The sequence below is a fragment of the Geotrypetes seraphini genome, chromosome 2 (assembly GCF_902459505.1).
Source record: "Geotrypetes seraphini chromosome 2, aGeoSer1.1, whole genome shotgun sequence".
In the NCBI taxonomy this organism is placed as follows: domain Eukaryota; kingdom Metazoa; phylum Chordata; class Amphibia; order Gymnophiona; family Dermophiidae; genus Geotrypetes; species Geotrypetes seraphini.
In genome coordinates this window covers 403,338,400-403,359,795 of record NC_047085.1, presented here as the reverse complement: position 1 = coordinate 403,359,795, position 21,396 = coordinate 403,338,400, and the positions used below count along the sequence as shown (strand labels likewise).

Sequence of the window (21,396 nt, the reverse complement as noted above, 5' to 3'; positions counted from 1 at the left end):
GTACCATTCCTGCGTCTCTTAAAGAGAGTAGTGTAATTTGGATTTATTGATTGTATTGTAAAATACCAAATTACATTATCAATACATATGTTCTTAAAATTGAAGTAACCTATTTTCTTATTTTGGTTTAAAAATGCTGGAAAAACTGTATTTCATATACATATTACAAAAATACTGTAAAATCAGTTTCATTATTCAATCCTTCTGGATATACTGTATCAAAATTAAAAATGAGTTGTTGCTCATTGCGTGTCAACATCCTGATTTATATCTCCTCCTCCAGGATTTTTGTGTCACAGAGAAAACAAAAAAAACTTAACTCTTCAAATGAATGATTAAACAATGTTGGACTAATGGAGCATTCATATTCTTTCACCTCATGTTGCTTCTATGTTCTGTCATTCTGATTTTGATTTTTCTAATTGTCTTCCCAGATCCCCTAAAACTTCTATATATAGGAAAGTGCTGCTAGACATGAGGTGGGGGTCTATGGTATTGCAGTACATTGAAAACTGGAAGACTTGTTTTGAGCTTTACATTCTGTGTTGTTGATTTTAATATGTCATCTGTGTAAGGATGATGCTATTTTAGCAGGCTCTGTAGTGCACAGAGATGTACTGCACAGTGTTGGTGATGTCCCTGTTGAATACACAGAGCCATTTAGTTTTTCCATAACATGACAATATTTTAAACTTCATTAGTAATGCTGTTTTCTACTATAGTATAATCTCGTTATAGCAGACTTCAAGGGACCTGGGAAAACGGTCCGCTATATCCAGAGTTGCATTTTTAAAAAAACTTTATTTAGGTCAACTTGAAACAACGCTCAATCAATGAACAGTCACTGCATAACCATATCAGCAACATCAAGAACAAAACTCAGCAAAACATTGGTACGGCATGAAATGATTGCATAACTAGAACACTAAAAGATGTTCTAAAGCACAGTTCTTCAACCGCCGGTCCGCAAACAAAATCTTGCCGGTCCGCGAAGAATTCGGTCCCCGCCGCAACGAAAGGCCAGCGTCAGCTGACTTGCAACTTCCTGTTGCAGTCGCTGTGCTGGGACTCCTGCCTTCGCCGAGACTCCTGCCTTGTCTCCGCACCTCCAGACCAACAGTGGCAGCTCTGTGTACTTTTAACTTCGGCACAGAGCTGCCCTTAATCAATAGTTTAGCGCGGTTTCATAAGGCAGCCTTGGGGCCTTTGCTAGGCCGGCCCACATTGCATCATCGAAGCGGGCCAGCTATCAAAGGCCCCGAGGTTGCCTCATGAAACCGCGCTAAACTATTGATTAGGGGCAGCTCTGTGCCGAAGTTAAAAGTACACAGAGCTGCCGCTGTTGGTCTGGACTCTTGGGCCGCTGAAGGAGGGCAAAGAGCAGCTGTCCTGGAGGTTTCCCTTCCTCTCGCCTTTGCAGGTCCCTTTTTTCCACCTTTTTTTTTTCTCCTTCAAACGGCAACGGGCCCCAGCATCGACATCAATCAAGTACGGTAAGTTCCACTGTTCCTTGCAAGCGGTTCTGCTCGGCCAAAGCTTCCCCTCTGACATGAGCCACCCTCAGGGGAAAGAAAGTGACCCACAAAAGTGAGGGGAAGGGGGGAAGATGATGGAAGTTGGGGGGGGGGGAAGAGAGAAGGGGCAGATGATGGAATGGAGGAGATGAGAGAGAGATGGGGACAGATGATGGAAGTGAGAAGAAGGGAGAGAGAGCAGAAGGCAGATGGATGTCAGTTGAGAGGGGAGAGCAGATGCTGAATGGAAGTGGGGAAAGAACACATACTGGATGGAAGGAGGAGATAAATAAAGGGGGAAGAAAATAGTAAGATAATGGAGGGGTGAGGGAAAGGGGTGACAACCTGTGGGTAGACACAGTGAAAAGAGGGAAACGGGACTAATAGTAAGAAAGAATTTAATTTAGATGGAGGCAGAAAATAGAGAAGGAAGACCAGAGAAGAAAAGGGAAGAGAGAGCAGAGAATGATATCAGATCTGAGTGGAGGAAATGAGAAGAGAGATATGCTAAAAACCAAAGGGGGGAGGGAAGGATAGAGATGCCAGACCATGATGGGAACAGAAGGAAGATGATGGATGCCAGACCAAATTGGGGGGGGGGGGGCAGAAGGAGAGATGGCAGGGAAAGACAGACAGTGAATGGAAGGGGCAGATGCTGGACTGAAGAGACAGAGAAGGTTATCATGCCGCTGTACCGGGCCATGGTACGCCCTCACCTTGAGTACTGCGTCCAGCACTGGTCACCGTACATGAAGAAGGACACGGTACTACTCGAAAGGGTCCAGAGAAGAGCGACTAAAATGGTTAAGGGGCTGGAGGAGTTGCCGTACAGCGAAAGATTAGAGGAGATTGAGAGGGGACATGATAGAAACATTCAAGGTACTGAAGGGAATAGACTTAGTAGCTAAGGACAGGTTCACCCTCTGCAAGGCAGGGAGAACAAGAGGGCACTCTCTAAAGTTGAAAGGGGATAGATTCCGTACAAACTTAAGGAAGTTCTGTGGTAGAAAGCTGGAACGTTCTTCCAGAGGCTGTTATAGGGGAAAACACCCTCCAAGGATTCAAGACAAAGTTAGACAAGTTCCTGCTGAACAAGAATGTGCGCTGGTAGGGCTAGTCTCCATTAGGGTGCTGGTCTTAGACCAGAGGGCTGCCGCATGAGCGGACTGCTGGTCATGATGGACCTCTGGTCTGACCCAGCAGTGGGAATTCTTATGTTCTTAGGGCAGACACTGGCTGGAAGAGAATGAAAAGGCAATGAAAACAGAAACCAGAGACGACAAAAGGTAGAAAAAAATAATTTTATTTCTATCTTGTGATTCAAATATATCAGATTTGAAATATGTATCTTGCTAGACATAACTGGGGAGTGCAAAGCCCAGGCAGTGCTTCTTTAGCTTCCAGCTGGCTTAGGGCTCTCTCTGACCAGTGGGCAGTTGCCCTAGTTCCACTCCCCTAACACCATTCCTGTCATGTGTGACTGTGGTATTCTGTTACATGATATTTGTGTAGCATTTTGTAATAATTTGGCTTATTCAGTTTTCTTGATAGTAGAGGGGATATATGTGAAGGGGAGGGGAGACAGGGGTTTTGTTGATCTTTGCCCTGTATTATTTGTATTTATAAAATGACAATTGTATAGGATATTGTTTCTTTTTATACTTTAATAAAATTGTTCAATATAAAATTATAACTATTTGAGGCTTGTGCGGATGGGATCAGATGGTTTGTGGGACCGAGCTCGCGGGGATGGGGCGGCGATGGTTTTTAAAAAAAAATTTCAGTCTTAGTAGTTTGCCGGTCAACGAAATAATTATTTTTTTTCCGCCGGTCCACAGGTGTAAAAAGGTTGAAGAACACTGTTCTAAAGCATTATGTCGTACTGTACTGGAAAGAAAAACTCTTGTCATTTTCTTCTGGGCTGCATTTTGATACTATATCACCGGCATACCACGCACCTTGTAGGCAGAGCCTGCATGTCCATTATAGCTGAAGAAAATTACAGCTAAAAAGTGCCTCTCGGGACCAAAATAGTTGTCCGTTATATCTGAAAATCCGTTATATCCAACGATTTTCTGTATGTTTATAATGGCACTCGGCTGGGACCAGCAGACCTCGTGCTCTATAGGCGAGGTTCCATTATAAGTGAATCCGTTATAACGAGATTATACTGTATCTCTAAACAGTTAATAACTCTGTGAATAAATTTACACATAATTTCTAAAGAATTTTGCCTCTCCTGTTTTTTAATATACCTTGAGCTTAATTCCTTTCTTATACGTATTTTCAAACTAAACTAAAATATCAAATTTGAGAAGCTTGGAAGCCTCATATGTTACACATCCTTTAACTGATCTCTCCTCAGTACATGATCGTTCTCTTCCTGGTGTTTATTGTTCAGTTTTCAGTTTCTTGTGCCTGCCTGGCATTGAACAAGAATCAACAGGTAAGGTATAAACTTCTTTTTCATTTGTGAAATAAAAAAACAGATTTTTGAAGACTAATTGATCAACCATTTTGGGTGGGACACTGGAATTCTCCTATCTTGCCTTTTGAGATTAGGTGATCATATTCACAGATACTGATGGAAAGTAGTAGCCATGTATTTAGTTATATTGTTGGTCACTGCATTTGTGTGCCACATTGGAGTTGGCAATTAGATTTTTTGGGTTTTGCTGCTGGAAATAGATGGTCAAATTCTATTCTATAGAAAGATGTCTGAACCTTTCTGTTACTGAGAATCCATCTGATAACTTGGAATTATCTCCAAGCATTGTGAGATTCATCTTGTATTATGTTTTAGAATCTGACAATGTTGGAATTGAAGAACACAACCATGTCCAAATTCCCCAGTTTGCCTTTAAAGTCTTCAATACTTACTTTTTGTTTCACATTCTGCTAATTGAAAAAAATTAATTCAAAATGTACTATTTTGGGGGTGGAGTCAGGGGTGGGTCTGGGGCGGAGCTTGGGTGGGGGTACTTGGATGGTATTTATTAGGCTTAGGGGGTACGTGGCTTGAAGTTGAGAAACAATGGCCTATATGATCCGCAGTTTGTTGGATACCTCTGTTCTTAATTTTTGGCCTCCCTGTGACTTTCATCAGCAGTTTCCTTAACCCACAATTGCTGACTTATGAAGAATGACCTAAATAAAGTGTCCTTGTGTTGCAAGTACTTTCTACTTTATAATGATGGACTTCAGTGTCCTGAGGGATGTTCACATTGAAATTGGAACAAACAAAAAAAGGAACTGCAGATATGTACAAGATGCAGGTGAAATTTATTGTGACAAATATAAATATATAAAAACCTTTTTACCAAACAATGGACCCGACACGGTCCGTGTTTCGGACAAACCTTCGTCGGGGGTCCAAGATGAAAAAAGGTTTGGAAAAATATGCCACAAAAAATTGTAGAGTAAAAAATGTCATAAACCAAAAGGTCTGATGCGCCGAGAATCGCCAACTGCTGTAAAGCGTCTCACAAAGTGAGACATTGAAATTGGATACAGGTGGACTCAATTTATCTAATGTGCCCTGACTGGACAGTCTTTGAAAACAAAATGGAGAAAATTTTGAGTTTGCTGTAACAAAAAGCACAAAGATGTACTTATTCAAGAGCATTTTGGTTTAATTACTTTTTTGAGTATTTCAATAAATTGTTCTTTCATGTTGAAAGTTTAGAGTGTGTTGAAGATCCAGTGCAATTGTAATTTTTAGATAGCAAATTGTGAAAAATGTACAAGGGTATGAAGGCAATTACAACACACTATGTATCCTATAATTTGATAACTAGACTAAAATTTTCAGGATACCCCTAATGATTATGCATGGAATTGATCTGCATATTATTTCCTTTGCATGCAAACTTTTCATGTTATATTCAATAGGGGTATCCTGAAAACTTGATCTATTGGCAGCCCTTGAGGATTAGTTGTGAAACCAAGTAACTAAATTGGTTTTTTAAATATATGTGTATAACTGTAGCCTACTCCCCACTGTAAACAACTGATAAACTTGGGCATCCAAGTAGATATTGAGATTCTGGTATAATATTTGTTAAACGACAAAACACAACAGAGAAAGAAAGAAGTGGAAGAACAAATTCCACAAAATACAGTGGTGCCTCGCATAACGGACGCCTCGCACAGCGAACGCTGCGCACAACGAACTTTATGTCTTGATCCGTACAACGAACTTCGTTTCACACAACGAAGTCGCCCGAGCTGCATCCTTCCGCGCAGGCACTGCGCTTAACTGCCCTCTCTCCGCCTGGTTCCCTCTTGCCCCCCCCCCCCCCCCGACTCCCCGACACGATCGGGGCAAAAAGGAGCCCAAGCCCTCTTGCCCCGCCGATTCCCCAACTCCCCACACAATATCGGGCCAGGAGGGAGCCCAAGTCCTCCTGGCCACGGCGACCCCCTAACCCCACCCTGCACTACATTACGGGCAGGAGGGATCCCAGGCCCTCCTGCCCTCGACGCAAACCCCCCCTCCCCCCAACGACCGCCCCCCCCCAAGAACCTCCGACCGCCCCCCCAGCCGACCCGCGACCCCCCTGGCCGACCCCCACGACACCCCCAACCCCCTTCCCCGTACCTTTCTGTAGTTGGCCGGACAGACGGGAGCCAAACCCGCCTGTCCGGCAGGCAGCCAACAACGGAATGAGGCCGGATTGGCCCATCCGTCCCAAAGCTCCGCCTACTGGTGGGGCCTAAGGCGCCTGGGCCAATCAGAATAGGCCCGGGAGCCTTAGGTCCCTCCTGGGGGCGGGGCCTGAGGCACATGGGCCCAACCCGACCATGTGCCTCAGGCCCTGCCCCCAGAAGGGACCTAAGGCTCCCGGGCCTATTCTGATTGGCCCAGGCGCCTTAGGCCCCACCAGTAGGCGGAGCTTTGGGACGGATGGGCCAATCCGGCCTCATTCCGTCGATGGCTGCCTGCCGGACAGGCGGGTTTGGCTCCCGTCTGTCCGGCCAACTACAGAAAGGTACGGGGAAGGGGGTTGGGGGTGTCGTGGGGGTCGGCCAGGGGGGTCGCGGGTCGGCTGGGGGGGCGATCGGAGGTTCTTGGGGGGGGGGCGGTCGTTGGGGGGGGGGGGGGTTTGCGTCGAGGGCAGGAGGGCCTGGGATCCCTCCTGCCCGTAATGTAGTGCAGGGTGGGGTTAGGGGGTCGCCGTGGCCAGGAGGACTTGGGCTCCCTCCTGGCCCGATATTGTCGGGGAGTTGGGGAATCGGCGGGGCAAGAGGGCTTGGGCTCCCTTTTGCCCCGATCGTGTCGGGGAGTCGGGGGGGCAAGAGGGCTTGAGCTCCCTTTTGCCCCGATCGTGTCGGGGAGTCGGGGGGGCAAGTGGGCTTGAGCTCCCTCTTGCCCCGATCGTGTCGGGGAGTCGGGGGGGCAAGAGGGCTTGAGCTCCCTCTTGCCCCGATCGTGTCGGGGGTGCCAGGGACCACACGGAGTCACCCACCGTACCACCCGATTCGGGTAAGCGCAGGTATCGGTGGGTGGCTTATTTGCGGGGGGGTGCCTTATTTTACATTTTTTTCTAAAAAGGGGGGCTGTCTTATTTGATGGCCCTGCCTTATCATCGGGGAAACACGGTAGAAAAAAAAAAAAATGAACAGTTAAGTCCCAGTTTTTGCCGCTGAGACTCTGCCCTCTCACTGTAAAATTAGACTCTACTTAGTCTGTCTTTAAATTTAAAAAATGTGTGTTGTTTTAAAAAACAATTATGTTTTTAGATGTATCTAAATAAAAATAATAACCAAAAATTTATCTTTTTTTATGTCATCTTAGCATATTTTATGCTACAGAACGAATTATTTTTTTTGACATGTATTGTTATGGGAAAACGCGTTTCACACAACGAACGTTTCACATAACAAACTTGCTCCTGGAACGGATTAAGTTCGTTGTGTGAGGCACCACTGTATATCAAATGCCAAAACACAGCAGAGATGACCTTATGGTACTGAAAATCTTTCCATTTCAAACATGAACAATCACGATTGTGTTTTGGCCATATGACCTACATCAGGAGTCTCAATTTCAAGTGTAAAAACAAATTGTCCCAATGATTGCGTAACTTACAGTAGGACCTTGTGTGAAATCAATAGGTTAGGGATCAACCCTAGCAACAACATTTGGTTGAAATGTATGGAAACATAGCCAAACCACAAAAATCATGCGATGACTAATCAAAACATGCTACTTTCTTCAGTTGGTATAATTTGTTAATGTCTTTAGCTCAAATTTGAGATAGCTGAGATAGCAAGGCAGAGCAAATATGCTGAATAATAGTTTCATTAGCTGTAGCAAAATGGGCAAAATATGCTGCCCTGATTACAGAAAATGTCCATAATTTATGGGGTGTGTTATAATATAACAGATATCACAATCTCATAGACTATTGATATTTATGTATAATAAGTTCAACAGCTTAGCTCAGCTTGGGACTTTTCAATCTGAGCGTAACGCTTGTGATTATATAGCTTTGGAATGAAGAATATTATAGGCTTTTATTTTCTCAAAACTAGATAAATATATTATATCTTCCTTTGTGACATCTAGAGGGATGATTGTTGTACTTGCCTGAGTTTCACCATGTCTGGGTAGGTAGAACCAATGTTTCAGCCATCATGCATGATAGTAAAGGAGCCATGACAGAAAAGAAAGTTTTACGTGTTGTATCATATACAGTCTGGCGGATTGAAAGGAATACTAGAAGATTTTGGGAGTGCCTAAGGGCTCCTTTTACAAAGGTGCGCTAGGGCTTGCGTGTTAAATTCCCGAGTGTGCTAGCCACTTACCACTTCCTTTTTAAGAGGCGGTAGGTAGATAGCGCGCAGTAATTTTGTGCGTGCACTAAAAACCCTAGTGCACCTTCTTAAAAGGAGCCCTAAATGTTGTGTACAATTACATATAGTGTTCTTGTATCTCCTTACTCCCCAAATCCCAGTATTAAGATTCTTACAGTCAATTTTATGTTGAAAATTGTGTTAGCTATTTTAACTTGTTGTGCATATGGATTTATACACTTTATAGCATCATCTTTTAGAAGTTGGATGGAATCACACCTCTTCTGCTGATATCGAACGAGCTCTTAAATGCTGTGGATTCCATACCTCTCAAAATAGGTCCTGCGAGGATGTAAGTACATAGTTGTCCTAGTGCTAAACATGGAACCAGGAATTGTATTGAAAGTTTATGCAGGGTATAGTTTCTCAGCTTTAGATGCAAGATGGGTGTTTAAATTGACTCATTTTATCTTTGGTTTGGATTGTGAGGCCCAGATTCACTAAACAGGGTTGGAAAGACCTTGTGGGTTTGCTATGGTCTGATTTTTGGCCAGTTCCAAAAGAGCGACTGATGCTCACAAGTTTGCATGCAAATGGTTTGAGCGGAGGTTTGTCATAATCCCCAACTGATCTTGCTGATGAATCACTGAGTGACAAATATGCAGAGCTGGCAGGAGAACTGAACAGCTGAGACAGGGGAAGCCCTGAAGCAGCCTTCTGTGACTCAGTTGTTCGGGACAGGAAACTTTTTTTTTTTTTTTTTAATGCACACAGATGATGATGTGCGTGTCACCCATGCACAATATCTGCCCAATTTAAAAAAAAAAAAAGTGTGCTGGCCCCCCTCCTGACCACAGCCATCACCCCCTCCCCCCTGATGAGAACCTTGGGTCTCTGAATCCCCCAACAATGATGGCGGCCCCTGTGACAGCAACACACTCAGAGAGACAGGAGGCATGCCCACTCCCTCCTGCCTCAGCAATTCTGTTGTTCATCCAGGCCACCTGGACCCCTCCCCCTGGCACTCCCCAATGCTCCCAGCTCAGTAAGCAACCCCCCTAGCCCTTCCCCGTATCTCATTGTAGAAGCCAGTAAGAAGGATGCCCACTCCCACTTGCCAGCAGGCCCGCCTCTTCGAAATGGCAGGCCTTCCCCTTCCCAGTGCATTGGGGAAGGCCCTGATTGGCCTGGATACCTTAAGCCCAGTATCAAACTAATTCTTTTATTTGTAAACTAGATTTTTAGCCTGTTCCATTAATAGATGTATAGACTTAGGCATTTCTTTCTCTTTCTTTCTTTATGTCTGTATTTATTTCTGTTTCTCCCTGCCTCCTTTCTCTCTTTGTCTGTTTTTCTCCCTGGCCCCTGTCTGTCTTTCCTGCCTGCTGTCTGTCTGTCTGTATTTATTTCTTTCTGTCTCTCCCCCCTGTCCAGTAGGAACCCTTCCCTGCTCCCCCTGTCCAGCAGTAGCCCTTCTCCCTTCCTTTTACCTCCCCCCTGTGCATCAGCAGCATTTCTCTTCTCTCCCCCCCCTTCTCTGGTGGTTCCTTCTCCCTCATTCCCTCTGTCTCCCCAAAAGGGTGCTGCTGCAGCATTTCCCCCGCAGTCATTTCTCCCCTCCCACGGTCTCACACAGCCATCAGCAGCGTTTCTCATCACCCCCCCCTCCCAGGTCTCACACAGCCGTCGGCAGTGCAGCATTCACAACTCGCTGCTCCTGCTTGCTGTCCTTCGTCGCTTCTGGGTCCCATCTACTTTCTGTTTCCGCGAAGGCAGACCCGACAGCGAGGAAGGCCCGAAGCAAGCAGGAGCAGCGAGTTGAAGCTTCCCTCCCTGCCCTATCTTCCTTCAATGCTGCCCTAGCCAGGAAGCGACTACAGCCAAGTTTCCAAGTTTCCAAGTTTAATATGTATTTGATTGATCGCTTTATCAATTTCAAAGCGATTAACACATGATTAAAATTACAATATATAAAAGTTGCAATATATTAAAAACATAAACTAATGCTCCGGGGGCTCTAACACTGTGCTTGCCAGCTTCGCTTCTCCTCCTTCCCCCCGTCTCTGGTTTCAGAGGAACAGGGTCGGGAAGCCGGCAAGCACAGTGTAGTCAGAAGTCAGTCGGAGATCAGGAAATCAGCTGAGACAGGCACTGCGCATGCACGGGCATGGCACCACGGATCACGGACCCACCAACTTTGAAGTGCGCATGAGCACTAAGGGAATTATTATAGCAGATTGTCTTGAAATTCATTAAAGATGACTTTTTTAATTTTTAATATTTAATAATCATTGCATTGTATTCTGCTAAAGATATCACCTTTATCCAAAATGTTTCTAATATTGATATAAATAAAAAATAGGGAGTGTCTACCTCTCTGTGTGGGGTGCCCAAACTAGCTACAATCAATGTTAGCAAATGGACCTCAAAACCCTTTGGACTTTGAGAGGCAGACACTTCCTGTTTTTGATTTAGATTGATTTAATTTTCGGTATCTTAGCTCTATTTTTTTGTTCATTGACATCTAATATAAATTGATCATTTTTCCATTATAGGATAAAATAATCATTAATTCATTGTAAAAGTACTTAAACTGAGTAAGCTTAATCTATGGTTCTTCCGTATAACCATCTGATGCTGAACATGAAGTCAATAAGTTTCCTTTAATGTGTAGAATCGCAAATCGATCTATTAAAAATTGTCTTTAAAAAATATGACACCACAAACGAGGGAAGGAAGAAGTCTTCTGAACGGGAAAGTCACTTGAACTGACCAAAATCACTTTAGAGAAATTCTAGGAAGACTGCCAGCTTTAAAAAAATAAAAAAATAACCTCAAGATGGGTTACTTCTGGCCAATTATATGCATTTAACTGGAAACGCCTAACACTCTTTTTAGTAAATATGCTCCGTAGATTATAAACCCTCCAGGGATATAGAAATACTGTATTTGAATATAACTTACCTGTTTGTAGTAGTAGTAGTAGTCTCTCAAGGAGTGAAGTACAGTAAATCCAAATACGTAAGACAAGATTGGTTGGCTACTTGAAAATCTTTCCCTGCCTATAGGAGATAATTTTTTAAATTATAACGCGACCCCCCCCCCCTCCATTGTAGGCTATGGTTAAGTTCTCATTTCTAAAATGCCCATTCTTCTTTTAAATTTTGGTTATATTTTTTGTTAAATGAGGAAATTTAATGGGACATGTCTCCTCATCCTCAAAAATAATAATAAAATGTTTTGGATAAAACAAACTTTTTTCTATTTTGTTTTTTTTCCTCATATAGGGGTGCTTTTACTAAGGTGTGCTAACTGATTTAGCATTCTGTAATGAATTAGTGGGCATTAAGTACCATGCAGCCCATGTGGAATTTAGCATGTAGCATACCTTAGTAGAAAGATCCCATAGTCTTTAAATAATACATTGATTAATTGATTGATTATCCCCTTTGCCTAAACCAATCCATCATGTTTTTGCATTGTGCACCTTTGGTTTTCAAATTCTTTATCCATTTCCTAAGCCATAAAAATTGGCTACCAGGTAAATTCTTTTAAGAGTTTGGTGTAAAACCTCCAGTAACAAACTTATAGAAACATACAAATACTAATAAATTGAAGTAATAAACCATTACTTCTGTTAATCATATTTATTTATTTATTTAAAAAATTATATACGGCATAAAAAACTGCGGTTTACAAAATTACATGCATGCGTATTAAAAATACTAAAACTTTATCCGAATTAAAAACCTGACATTTGCTGTCGTCTCTGAATTCAATTTGTAAAATCTATTGAATTTTCTCTGTTTTATGTTTATTAAAACTTAATATACCGCTTAATCTTAGTGGCTCATCCAGGCGGTTTACAAATACAAGTAAATGCAAATAATAAAGAAAAGAAACTCCATAAAAAAGTATAGTACAGACCTATCATATAAGAAACAAACAAACTGAAAATACCCTGAAGTCAAAATATGATATTCAAAATGGTATTGCCTTTCAATATGGTCAACATATACCCCCTCTTTTATGAAACTGTGATAGCAGTTTCTAGCGTGGGGAGCCGCGCTGAATAACTCGTGCTGCTCCTGATGCTCTTAGGAACTCAATGAGTGTCGGGAGCAGCACGGGCCATTCAGTGCGGCTCCCCGCTCTAGAAACTGCTATCGCAGTTTCGTAAAAGGAGACAGTAGTCAATCTCTTGACATCCAGGGATGCTCAGTTCAAATCTCATTGCTCCTTCTTTATGATCTTGGGCATAAAGGGTCTCAAAGTCCCTCCTTGAGGGCCGCAATCCAGTCGGGTTTTCAGGATTTCCCCAATGAATATACATGAGATCTATGCGCATGCACTGCTTCCAATGCATATTCATTGGGGAAATCCTGAAAACCCGACTGGATTGCGGCCCTCAAGGAGGGACTTTGAGATCCCTGACTTAACCCCCCCATTATTTCAGGTGCAAAATTAGATTGGGGGCCCTCCAGGTACAGTGAAATTTGTAGTGTACCTGAATATAACTTGTCTTAATATACTGCTGAACAAGGTGTGAGCATAGGACTTGACATTAAGGGTTCCCAGTTCAAATCCCACTGTTGCTCCTTATGCCCTTGGCTATGTCACTTAATTTTCTATTGTTTCAGGTGCAGAGTTAGGTTGCAAGTCTGATGGGGGTTGAGTTACTGCTGAAAATGTGCTGAATGTTTTGCCTGCACAGTTTGATAGAAGAGGCCCTTTGTAGGTACTCTGTGGACACCAGGGACATGGTGAAGACCTTGTGGATGCTTTGCACTTGTCCTATGGAAGTAGAGCAAGATGGTGTGAGCTCAAGTGGGCTGTTTCTGCTTCATTGTCACCCTTGGGTAGACTCCCCTCCCCCACACGTTTTACATGACCACATTTTGAGACACTGCCATTGATATGCTCTACAAATGCCTTTAGGACACCTTGCTCAAGGGGCAAAGAATGTTAATTTTACATTAGGGTTCTACATTTTAGTTCTGCATTTGTAAAATACATCACAGGCCTAAAACATTTATATACCGACATCCATGACTTTTCAAAAATAGTGCTGCACATATTTTTGAATGCAATTTATTATCTTCTATGTGTAAAAAAAAAAAAAAAAAGAAGTAACTAAAAAAAGGTTTTGTTTCAAATGTGCATTTTATCTTGCTATATAGAAAATGAATATTCCACATGACACAATTCTGTTGGAAAACTATTTTTACAGGCATGTGCTCGTGACAGCTGTCGGCCCTGTGATAAACTAATAGAGCAGTATGCAGATGAGGTACTAAGATTTGTAGGTGGTATAGGGATCTTCTTCAGCTTCACGGAGGTAAGTGAGAAAATGATGATGAACTGTATATGTCCTTCTGTACAATATACACTGTTCAGTAGTAGCTGCAGAATTCTGTTTAAGACCTGTTCAGTTTCTACTTGGGTTGACCGTTTTACGTGAATTAGGAAGGCTTTGCTCCATTAGATTAAGAGGTATGATGCATAGCTTGACAGCTGATTAAGTCAAGTAAGTGAGCTTGCAGACCATAAAACCATTCTAAAAGTAAAACCCTGAGGGTGGGGAGGAGGGAAGCGAGGTAGAGAAGAGGGGATGGATGAGTAGTGGAGGATTGGACCCAGACTGGAAGTTCTCCTTGCTAATGTCATATTGAAGTCGGGTATCTTATTACAACTTTATTTCACTTCTAGAGTCTTGGGTATTATTCTGAATTCTTCTCTTACTTTTAATGACTAGATAAAACTCTTTGGTAAAGAAATGTTTCTTCAGTCTGTGTATGCTGAGAAAAGTTAGGTCATCATTTTATCATGAACATTATTCATTATTGGTACAGTCCATTGTGCTTGCTCAGTTGGACTATTGTAACTCTGTTTATTTAGGTATCAAACAAGTTAGTTTAGACCGACTTCAGTTGAAACAGAATACAGCAGTTAAACTTATCTTTCGAAAGGGAAAATACGACTATGTGTCCCCATTATTGAGAAAGCTTCACTGGCTTCCAGTCCGTCATAGGATACAGTTTAAGTGCACGTGTGTCGTTTTTAAATTCCTCTACGGAATATTTGATCCTTCAATTCCTCTGTTGGAATGCTTTTAGATCTTGCCATTCAAGGATTACAGCAATGTATAAATTATCATTTCCATCCTCTAGAGCATTGTTCTTCAACCGCCGGACCGCAGACCGGTGTCGGTCTGTAGAAAATTTCTGCCGGTCCTGTTCCCCTTTCCCTTCTAGGGCCGGCGTTAGGATTGGCTGCGGTACTGCTACAAACGGATGGCGAAAAGAAAGACAGAAGCCGCAGGACTTTTCCTCTTGCCTTCATCGCTATAGGCTCTGCCGATCTTGATCCCGCCCCCCTCTGAAGTGACTTCCTGTGTTTGAGGGGCAGGATTGAGACCGGCAGAACTTGTAGCGAATGACAATGCAGGCAAGAAGAAAGGTCCCGTGGCTTCTTCTTCATTCTAGCCGTCTGATTTAGCGGGATCACAATTGAAGGTAGGGTAGGTTTTGTCTTTGTTATTGCTGCCAAGTTTAGCAGGACCAGGGTCGAAGGCAGGGCTGATAGCAATCGAGTGCTGGAAGAGTGGATCGGGACCAGCAGCCAAGGGAGGAAATAAGAGATGCTGGATTATGAGGAGAGGGAAAAATGTGATATAGGTGTTGTGGGAAGGGGATGGTAGACCCAAGAGGGGGTATTGGTGTGACAGAAGGGAGATGGTGGATCCCCTTGGGGGAGGATAGTTATTGGAACTAGGTGGAAGTTGGAAGAATAGGGACACAAAGACAGATGCTGGACTTTGCAGGGGGTAGAGAGACATGGAAAATGCTGAACAGGAGGGTGGAGTATGAAGACAGAAGTAAGATGTTGGACATGGGTAGAAGGAGTAGGGAGACAGGGGATATGCTGGACATGGTGAAGGGGGAATAGGGAGACAAGGAAAAGATGCTGAAAAAAGAAATGGAGGGAGTAGGGTGATGGAAGGTATCTGCTGGATTAAGATGTGGAAAAGAGGGGAGGTACTGGAATACATTCAATATAAAATCATAACTGAGGCTTGTGCAGATGGGATCAGATGGTTTGTGGAAAAATTTAAAAACCTGGCTGTTTACACAATAGCTTTTAATATTACCAGTTGACAAATTGTGATAAGTATATTTTATTTTTTAGCTTTTAAATTTCTATCTTAATCGTAACAAATGGCACTGTTTCAGGAATTGTTATTCTAATAGCACTTTCTCTATTACTATGGCATTTTATATTTAATAAATTGTAAACCGAGTCGAGTTCCTTCGGGAAATGATCCGGTATATAAACTGAAGATTAGATTAGATTAGAATAGAACTTGAGACCTTGATGTTTAAGAACTAGAGCTGGTGCTGAACAATGGCGTTGCTAGGAGTAAATGGGCCTCAGATAAGGGGAATAAGATAGGAGGGTAATATCAGGTAGCCCTGGAAACCTGACAGTGTGTAATGGAGCCCAATCATTGCTGACCTCCGAGAGTTTGCCAGGACATTGTAAAAAGTCGGAAGTGTTACTTATTTGTCTTTTTTCATCTAGAAATATGATAACTGGATATTCAAAAGCTTATTTTCTAGCAAGCCAGTTTTCATTTGAAAAGATTGACAGGCTACTTGCTCCTGTAACATGGTGGTTCTAAAGTAGTATTTTTAAAAATAAAATATATATATAATATAATTTTTAGCTTACAGAATATTCTTTCTGCAACTGTCTCAGGTATGGTCAAAAAGAGCAGACAGGCAGTACAGATCTAAGCAAAACTTTCTGAAAGGGTATGGTTCTCTATCATGAGAACCTCCCATTTGTCTCCAAACTCCTAGAACGAATTGTGCTCCGCCGACTACACCCTTTCATAGAAGGGTGCTCTATCCCCTGCTCAATCCGGCTTCCGAACAGGCCACAACACAGAGTCAGCACTCCTAGATATCATCGATGACAGCTGGTCAATACTCGACAAAGGTGGCGATGCCCTACTAGTCCTACTTGACCTCAGTGCTGCTTTGACACGGTCGACCACCACCTCCTCATTTCCAGACTCTGTGACCTTGGAATCAAGGACTTTGCCCTCCAATGGTTCACCTCGTTCCTCCACCAAAGGATCCAAACTGTCTTACTAGGGACGTACAAATCTAACCCCAAGCCTATCAAATATGGCGTTCCCCAAGGCGCCCTTCTATCCCCCCTCCTATTCAACCTCTACATCAGACCTGTCATTGATATAGCGCAAAAGTACAACATTAAAATCCACTCCTATGCCGATGACATCCAGCTGCTCCTCCCACTAGGCGAAAACCAATCGTCCCAAATTGCTAACCTCCAACACTGCCTCTCTGACATGAAAACCTGGATGACAAACAACAAACTACAACTGAACGCCTCTAAGACTGAACTCTTATGGATCAGGAACAAAAACACCAAATACACACCGCCCAACACTATCATGGGACTCCACTTTACTAACGGCAACAGATCAAGTACGCAGCCTAGGAGTAACCTTAGACGGACACCTATCCCTATCCACCCACATATCCCAAGTAGTCTCTACCTCCTTCTACTACCTCTGCCAACTGAGAAGGATCAAACCCTACATCTCCACATCTGACCTAGCCCAACTCCTCTACGCATATGTCCTCTCCAGAATGGATTACTGCAACTCCCTATTTAATGGAATAACCAAAAAAGATCTCAAGCACCTCCAACGAGTCCAAAATGCAGCTATCCGCCTCCTACCATGATCCCATTTCCCCAGCAATCCACGCTGAACACTGGCTCCCAATTAGCCAACGCTGTGCATTCAAGGCCCTGGCAATAGCACACAAAATAATTTATGCCACCACCCCCTCCTACATAAAATCCAAGCTACCCATCTACATCCCCACCCACACCCTCCGCTCAGAAACGGAGATACACCTATGCATTCACCCCGGAAGGTCCCTCCTCTCAGAAATCGCCCGCAAACACTCCTACAGCCACTTCATTCCCCAACTCTGGAACCAACTCCCCCCTCAACTCAGACTACAGAACTCACTAATGACATTCTGGAAAATGGTAAAGACCCTCCTCTTCAACTAAAGGTCACCCTCAGTCTACACCCAACCCCCTTAAACCCCACCTCTACCCTTCTTTCTCCATTCTAATCTTCTGCCTAAATTTCTATATAGTCCACTCTCAGCCTATACTCAAATAACTTGTATCTAAACTAAACTACTTATATTTAAACTACTGTTCTTAATTTGCTGTATAGTCCCTATATCTAAACTGCTGCACAGTCTTGTATGTCCAAGTATTTAAATCTACTGTATAATCTTGTATGTCCAATTCACTCCATTGTGAATGTTTACTTGTAAACCGTTCTGAGCTATTGGGAGGATGGGATAAAAATCTAAATAAATAAATAAATGATGCAGCTTTGGTTTTTTGTTTTTTTGTTTTTTTTTGCAATGTCAGACTTCAGTAGTAATCTGAATGAGATTAGTTGTCCAGGAAGAGTATCTTGACAGGTCATAGTCATTTTTCTTGACCAGAATTTCTCTAGCTGTCTACAGTACCTCATCAGTTGCTGATATTAGGGTTGATGGCTGCAGGGCATGGAGGCCCTAATTCCATAAACAAGTGCCTAAGTCATAGGCATTGAGGAATGCGGTGCATATTGACTGTCAGTCTTAAATTAGATGCTATGTACACAATTGCACCTAGTGGCCCTTATAGATGCTAGAACCTTAAATACTCCCTATTTATGCCAAGGGTGTTTGTTTGGGTTTTTTTTTTGTTTTTTGGGGGGCCTAAATACCAGTGCCTAAATCTACTTTGGGTGCCTACAGGCAAAACATGCTCAAGATCTACTCATGGTCTGCCCCTAACCATGCTCACTTTTTGATAGGTGCCTACCCAAATTTAATTTAAACCAATTATGAGGTGCTAAGTGCCAGTTATCAGGACCGATTAAGCTTTCTAAATAAGTTAGATGCCTAGATCAGCTAGGAACGCCGATCTAGGCACATAACTTAAGGCGTCTTTTATAGAATTGGGGCCAAAATATACGAACTACCTCCTCCATGCCAGCAAATCAGTGTTTAATCTAACAGATTGCTGTGTCCAGTATACCAGAGGACGCATTCACTTTGCATTGGTCCTCAGCAGATGTTGGTCTTTACGTAAGTCATAAGAACATAAGAGTTGCCATACTAACACAGATTGAAGGTCTATCAAGCCCATTATCCTGTTTCCAGCAGTGGCCAATCCAGGGAGAATGTGGTGCAGTAGTTAAAGCTACAGCCTCAGCACCCTGGGGTTGTGGGTTCAAACCCACACTGCTCCTTGTGACCCTGGGCAAGTCACTAAATCCCCCCCCCATTGCCCCAGGTAAATTAGATAGATTGTGAGCCCACCGGGACAGGGAAAAATGCTTGAGTGCCTGAATAAACTAATGTAAACTTTTCTGAGCTCTCCTGAGAGAATGGTATAGAAAATTGAATAAATGAATGACTAAATTTGTCGAGATCTGAAAAGAGTAAAACAGATTGTATGCTCCTTTTCTTAGCAAAAAGCAGTGAGTTTTCCCTCCTTCGTGCTCAAAGCTTGTCTAATACAGGATCATATTTTGCAAGCAAGGAGGATGGTTGAAAGAAAACTACTATTTCCACCTGAGCATGCACCATACTCCCTATGTTGGGGGTCCCGCCCCAGTGTGGGGGGTTTGGCAGAGGGGGTTGGGCGTCGGGTCACCACCTACTGCTTTTTTTTTTTTTTTTAATGGATTGCTCCTTTTTTTTTTATGGATTTAGTCCTTGCTTTATAAAAATGTCACTCGGCCCCATGTAAAGCAGCATTGAGTGGGTGTTGCTTCATGCAGAGTAGCCAGACTGATGATGGAGGAGTTTTATGTAATGTAATTGTAATGTAATTTATTTCTTATATACCGCTACATCCGTTAGGTTCTAAGCGGTTTACAGAAAATATACATTAAGATTAGAAATAAGAAAGGTACTTGAAAAATTCCCTTACTGTCCCGAAGGCTCACAATCTAACTAAAGTACCTGGAGGGTAATAGAGAAGTGAAAAGTAGAGTTAGAGGAAAAATAAAAATAAAATAAACATTTTAATAAGACAGCATTGATCTAAATACTTTGGAAGGTAGAAGAGAGGAGAGAAAGGAATAGAAGCAGAAGGGGGAGCCGTTGAACAGTAGAATTCTGGAGAAATTTAAATGATAGAAATAGAACAAAACAAAGACAAAAGGCAAAACAATAGATAAGATTAAAGATAAATCATAAGCTGGAAAGAAAAATAAAATAAAACTTTGTCTTCAATCCACGGTTTCAGCGTCAGTGATGAAGTGGAGCAAGTAAGTTTAGGAGGAGCGATTGATGTTTCCAGAAAGGGCTAAACACTACAAATAAACTTTGCAGAATTTTCAACTTTTTTTGCACAGAAGTCAACCAGGAGTAAGTGTAGGTGATGGAGCACTGAGAGCAATAAAGAGAACTGGATTGTATCTCATTGATCACATGATTTTTTTCCCTGCTTTCCAGATTTAACATATTCATTTTCTTTATTTGTGTTTCAGATTCTAGGTGTGTGGTTGACCTACAGATACAGGAACCAGAAGGATCCTCGTGCTAACCCTAGTGCTTTTCTTTGATTGGGGAAAAATACTCAAGGACTAGATATTCTTTCAGCTGATATACTAATTACAAACTAAAACTGCACTTGTCCTTGTCCGTAAAGGATACATATGTGAATGAATGAAAAAGAAAATGGAGGTTTTTCCAGGGAGTTGGGGGTTATCCTTTTTTAAATGACTATCTACTCCAGAACTGAACAGTCTGAATACAACTTAGCAACCTTTTTTTAAAATCATATCAATCAGGATGTACTGTATCAAATTTTACAGCACTGTTCTGTATTTGCTTGTTTGCCTTTCTGTGTATATGCTGAATGTTTCTCAGTAGGAGTTCTTTGAATAACATTGTCCACTTCATCATTGTAAATTATGTGAGTACACTAATTGCTGCTCAGATAAGTCAGTGTATATGTGCTGTGACAAATGAGAAAGAGGTAAGGTAGGTACCACTTCATGCATCAAAGGCACCTTCAAATTGATAGGCACCTGTATGCACTAGGTACTTTTCTATAAGGTACTTCTTAAGGGCCATAGCACCTAACTGCAAGAGGGCAGAGCATGGGAGGGCCATGGGCAAGTCCCCCAGTTAGGCATGTGGTTTATTTGTCCATGCGTGCACCAATGCTAACCTTATATAAGTATTCTATAATGGAACCTTGGTGTCAAGATGCCATTGTAGAATTGGTGCTAAGCTAAGGCTGCCAATTGGATCCAGATTTGCAGGACAGAGTTGATCTAGTTCTGGGTTTTCCCCCCCAATGCATCTTGGAGCTTATAGTCTTGCTTTTCTTAGGGAGTGCAATGGGGAAACGGAACTTCAGCTTCCTGCATGCAACAGGGTAAACCTAGAACTGCATCAACCCTCTCCTACAAATCTAGATCCAGTTGGTAGCCTTATGCTAAGTGTAACAATTTATTTAAATAAGAACATAAGCAGTGCCTCTGCTGGGTCAGACCAGAGGTCCATCACGCCCAGCAGTCCGCTCACACGGCGGCCCATCAGGTCCAGGACCTGTATAGTAATCCTCTATCTATACCCCTCTATCCCCTTTTCCTTCAGGAAATCATCTAATCCCTTCTTGAAACCCAATACCGTACTCTGACCTATCACACCCTCTGGAAGCGCATGCCAGGTGTCCACCACCCTTTGGGTGAAGAAGAACTTCCTAGCATTGGTTCTGAATCTGTCCTCTCTTAATTTTTCCGAATGCCCTCTCGTTCTTGTAGTATTCGAAAGTTTGAAGAATCTGTCCCTCTCCACTTTCTCTATGCCCTTCATGATCATGAACTGCATACGAGTGCCTTTACTTATCAATGCAGCAGAGGTATATATTTGTTCTTCTGAGAGAAACAGATTGTGATGGCAATTGAGGACCATAAGACCCATCTAGTCTGTTCTGTATCATTGGTCAGTGTTTC

General features: G+C 42.6%; 1 protein-coding gene across 1 annotated transcript in view; it reads left to right on the top strand.

Moving 5' to 3' along the window:
* Positions 1-21,018, top strand: part of TSPAN13 (tetraspanin 13) — a 74,138-nt gene extending 53,120 nt beyond the window's left edge. The window contains exons 3-6 of the mRNA XM_033933973.1: positions 3,880-3,960; positions 8,560-8,664; positions 13,543-13,650; positions 19,921-21,018. Coding sequence (XP_033789864.1) covers positions 3,880-3,960; positions 8,560-8,664; positions 13,543-13,650; positions 19,921-19,995 — 369 coding nt within the window. The 3' untranslated portion in view covers positions 19,996-21,018. The remainder of the gene's footprint in view (positions 1-3,879; positions 3,961-8,559; positions 8,665-13,542; positions 13,651-19,920) is intronic.
* The last annotated feature ends 378 nt before the right edge of the window (positions 21,019-21,396 follow it).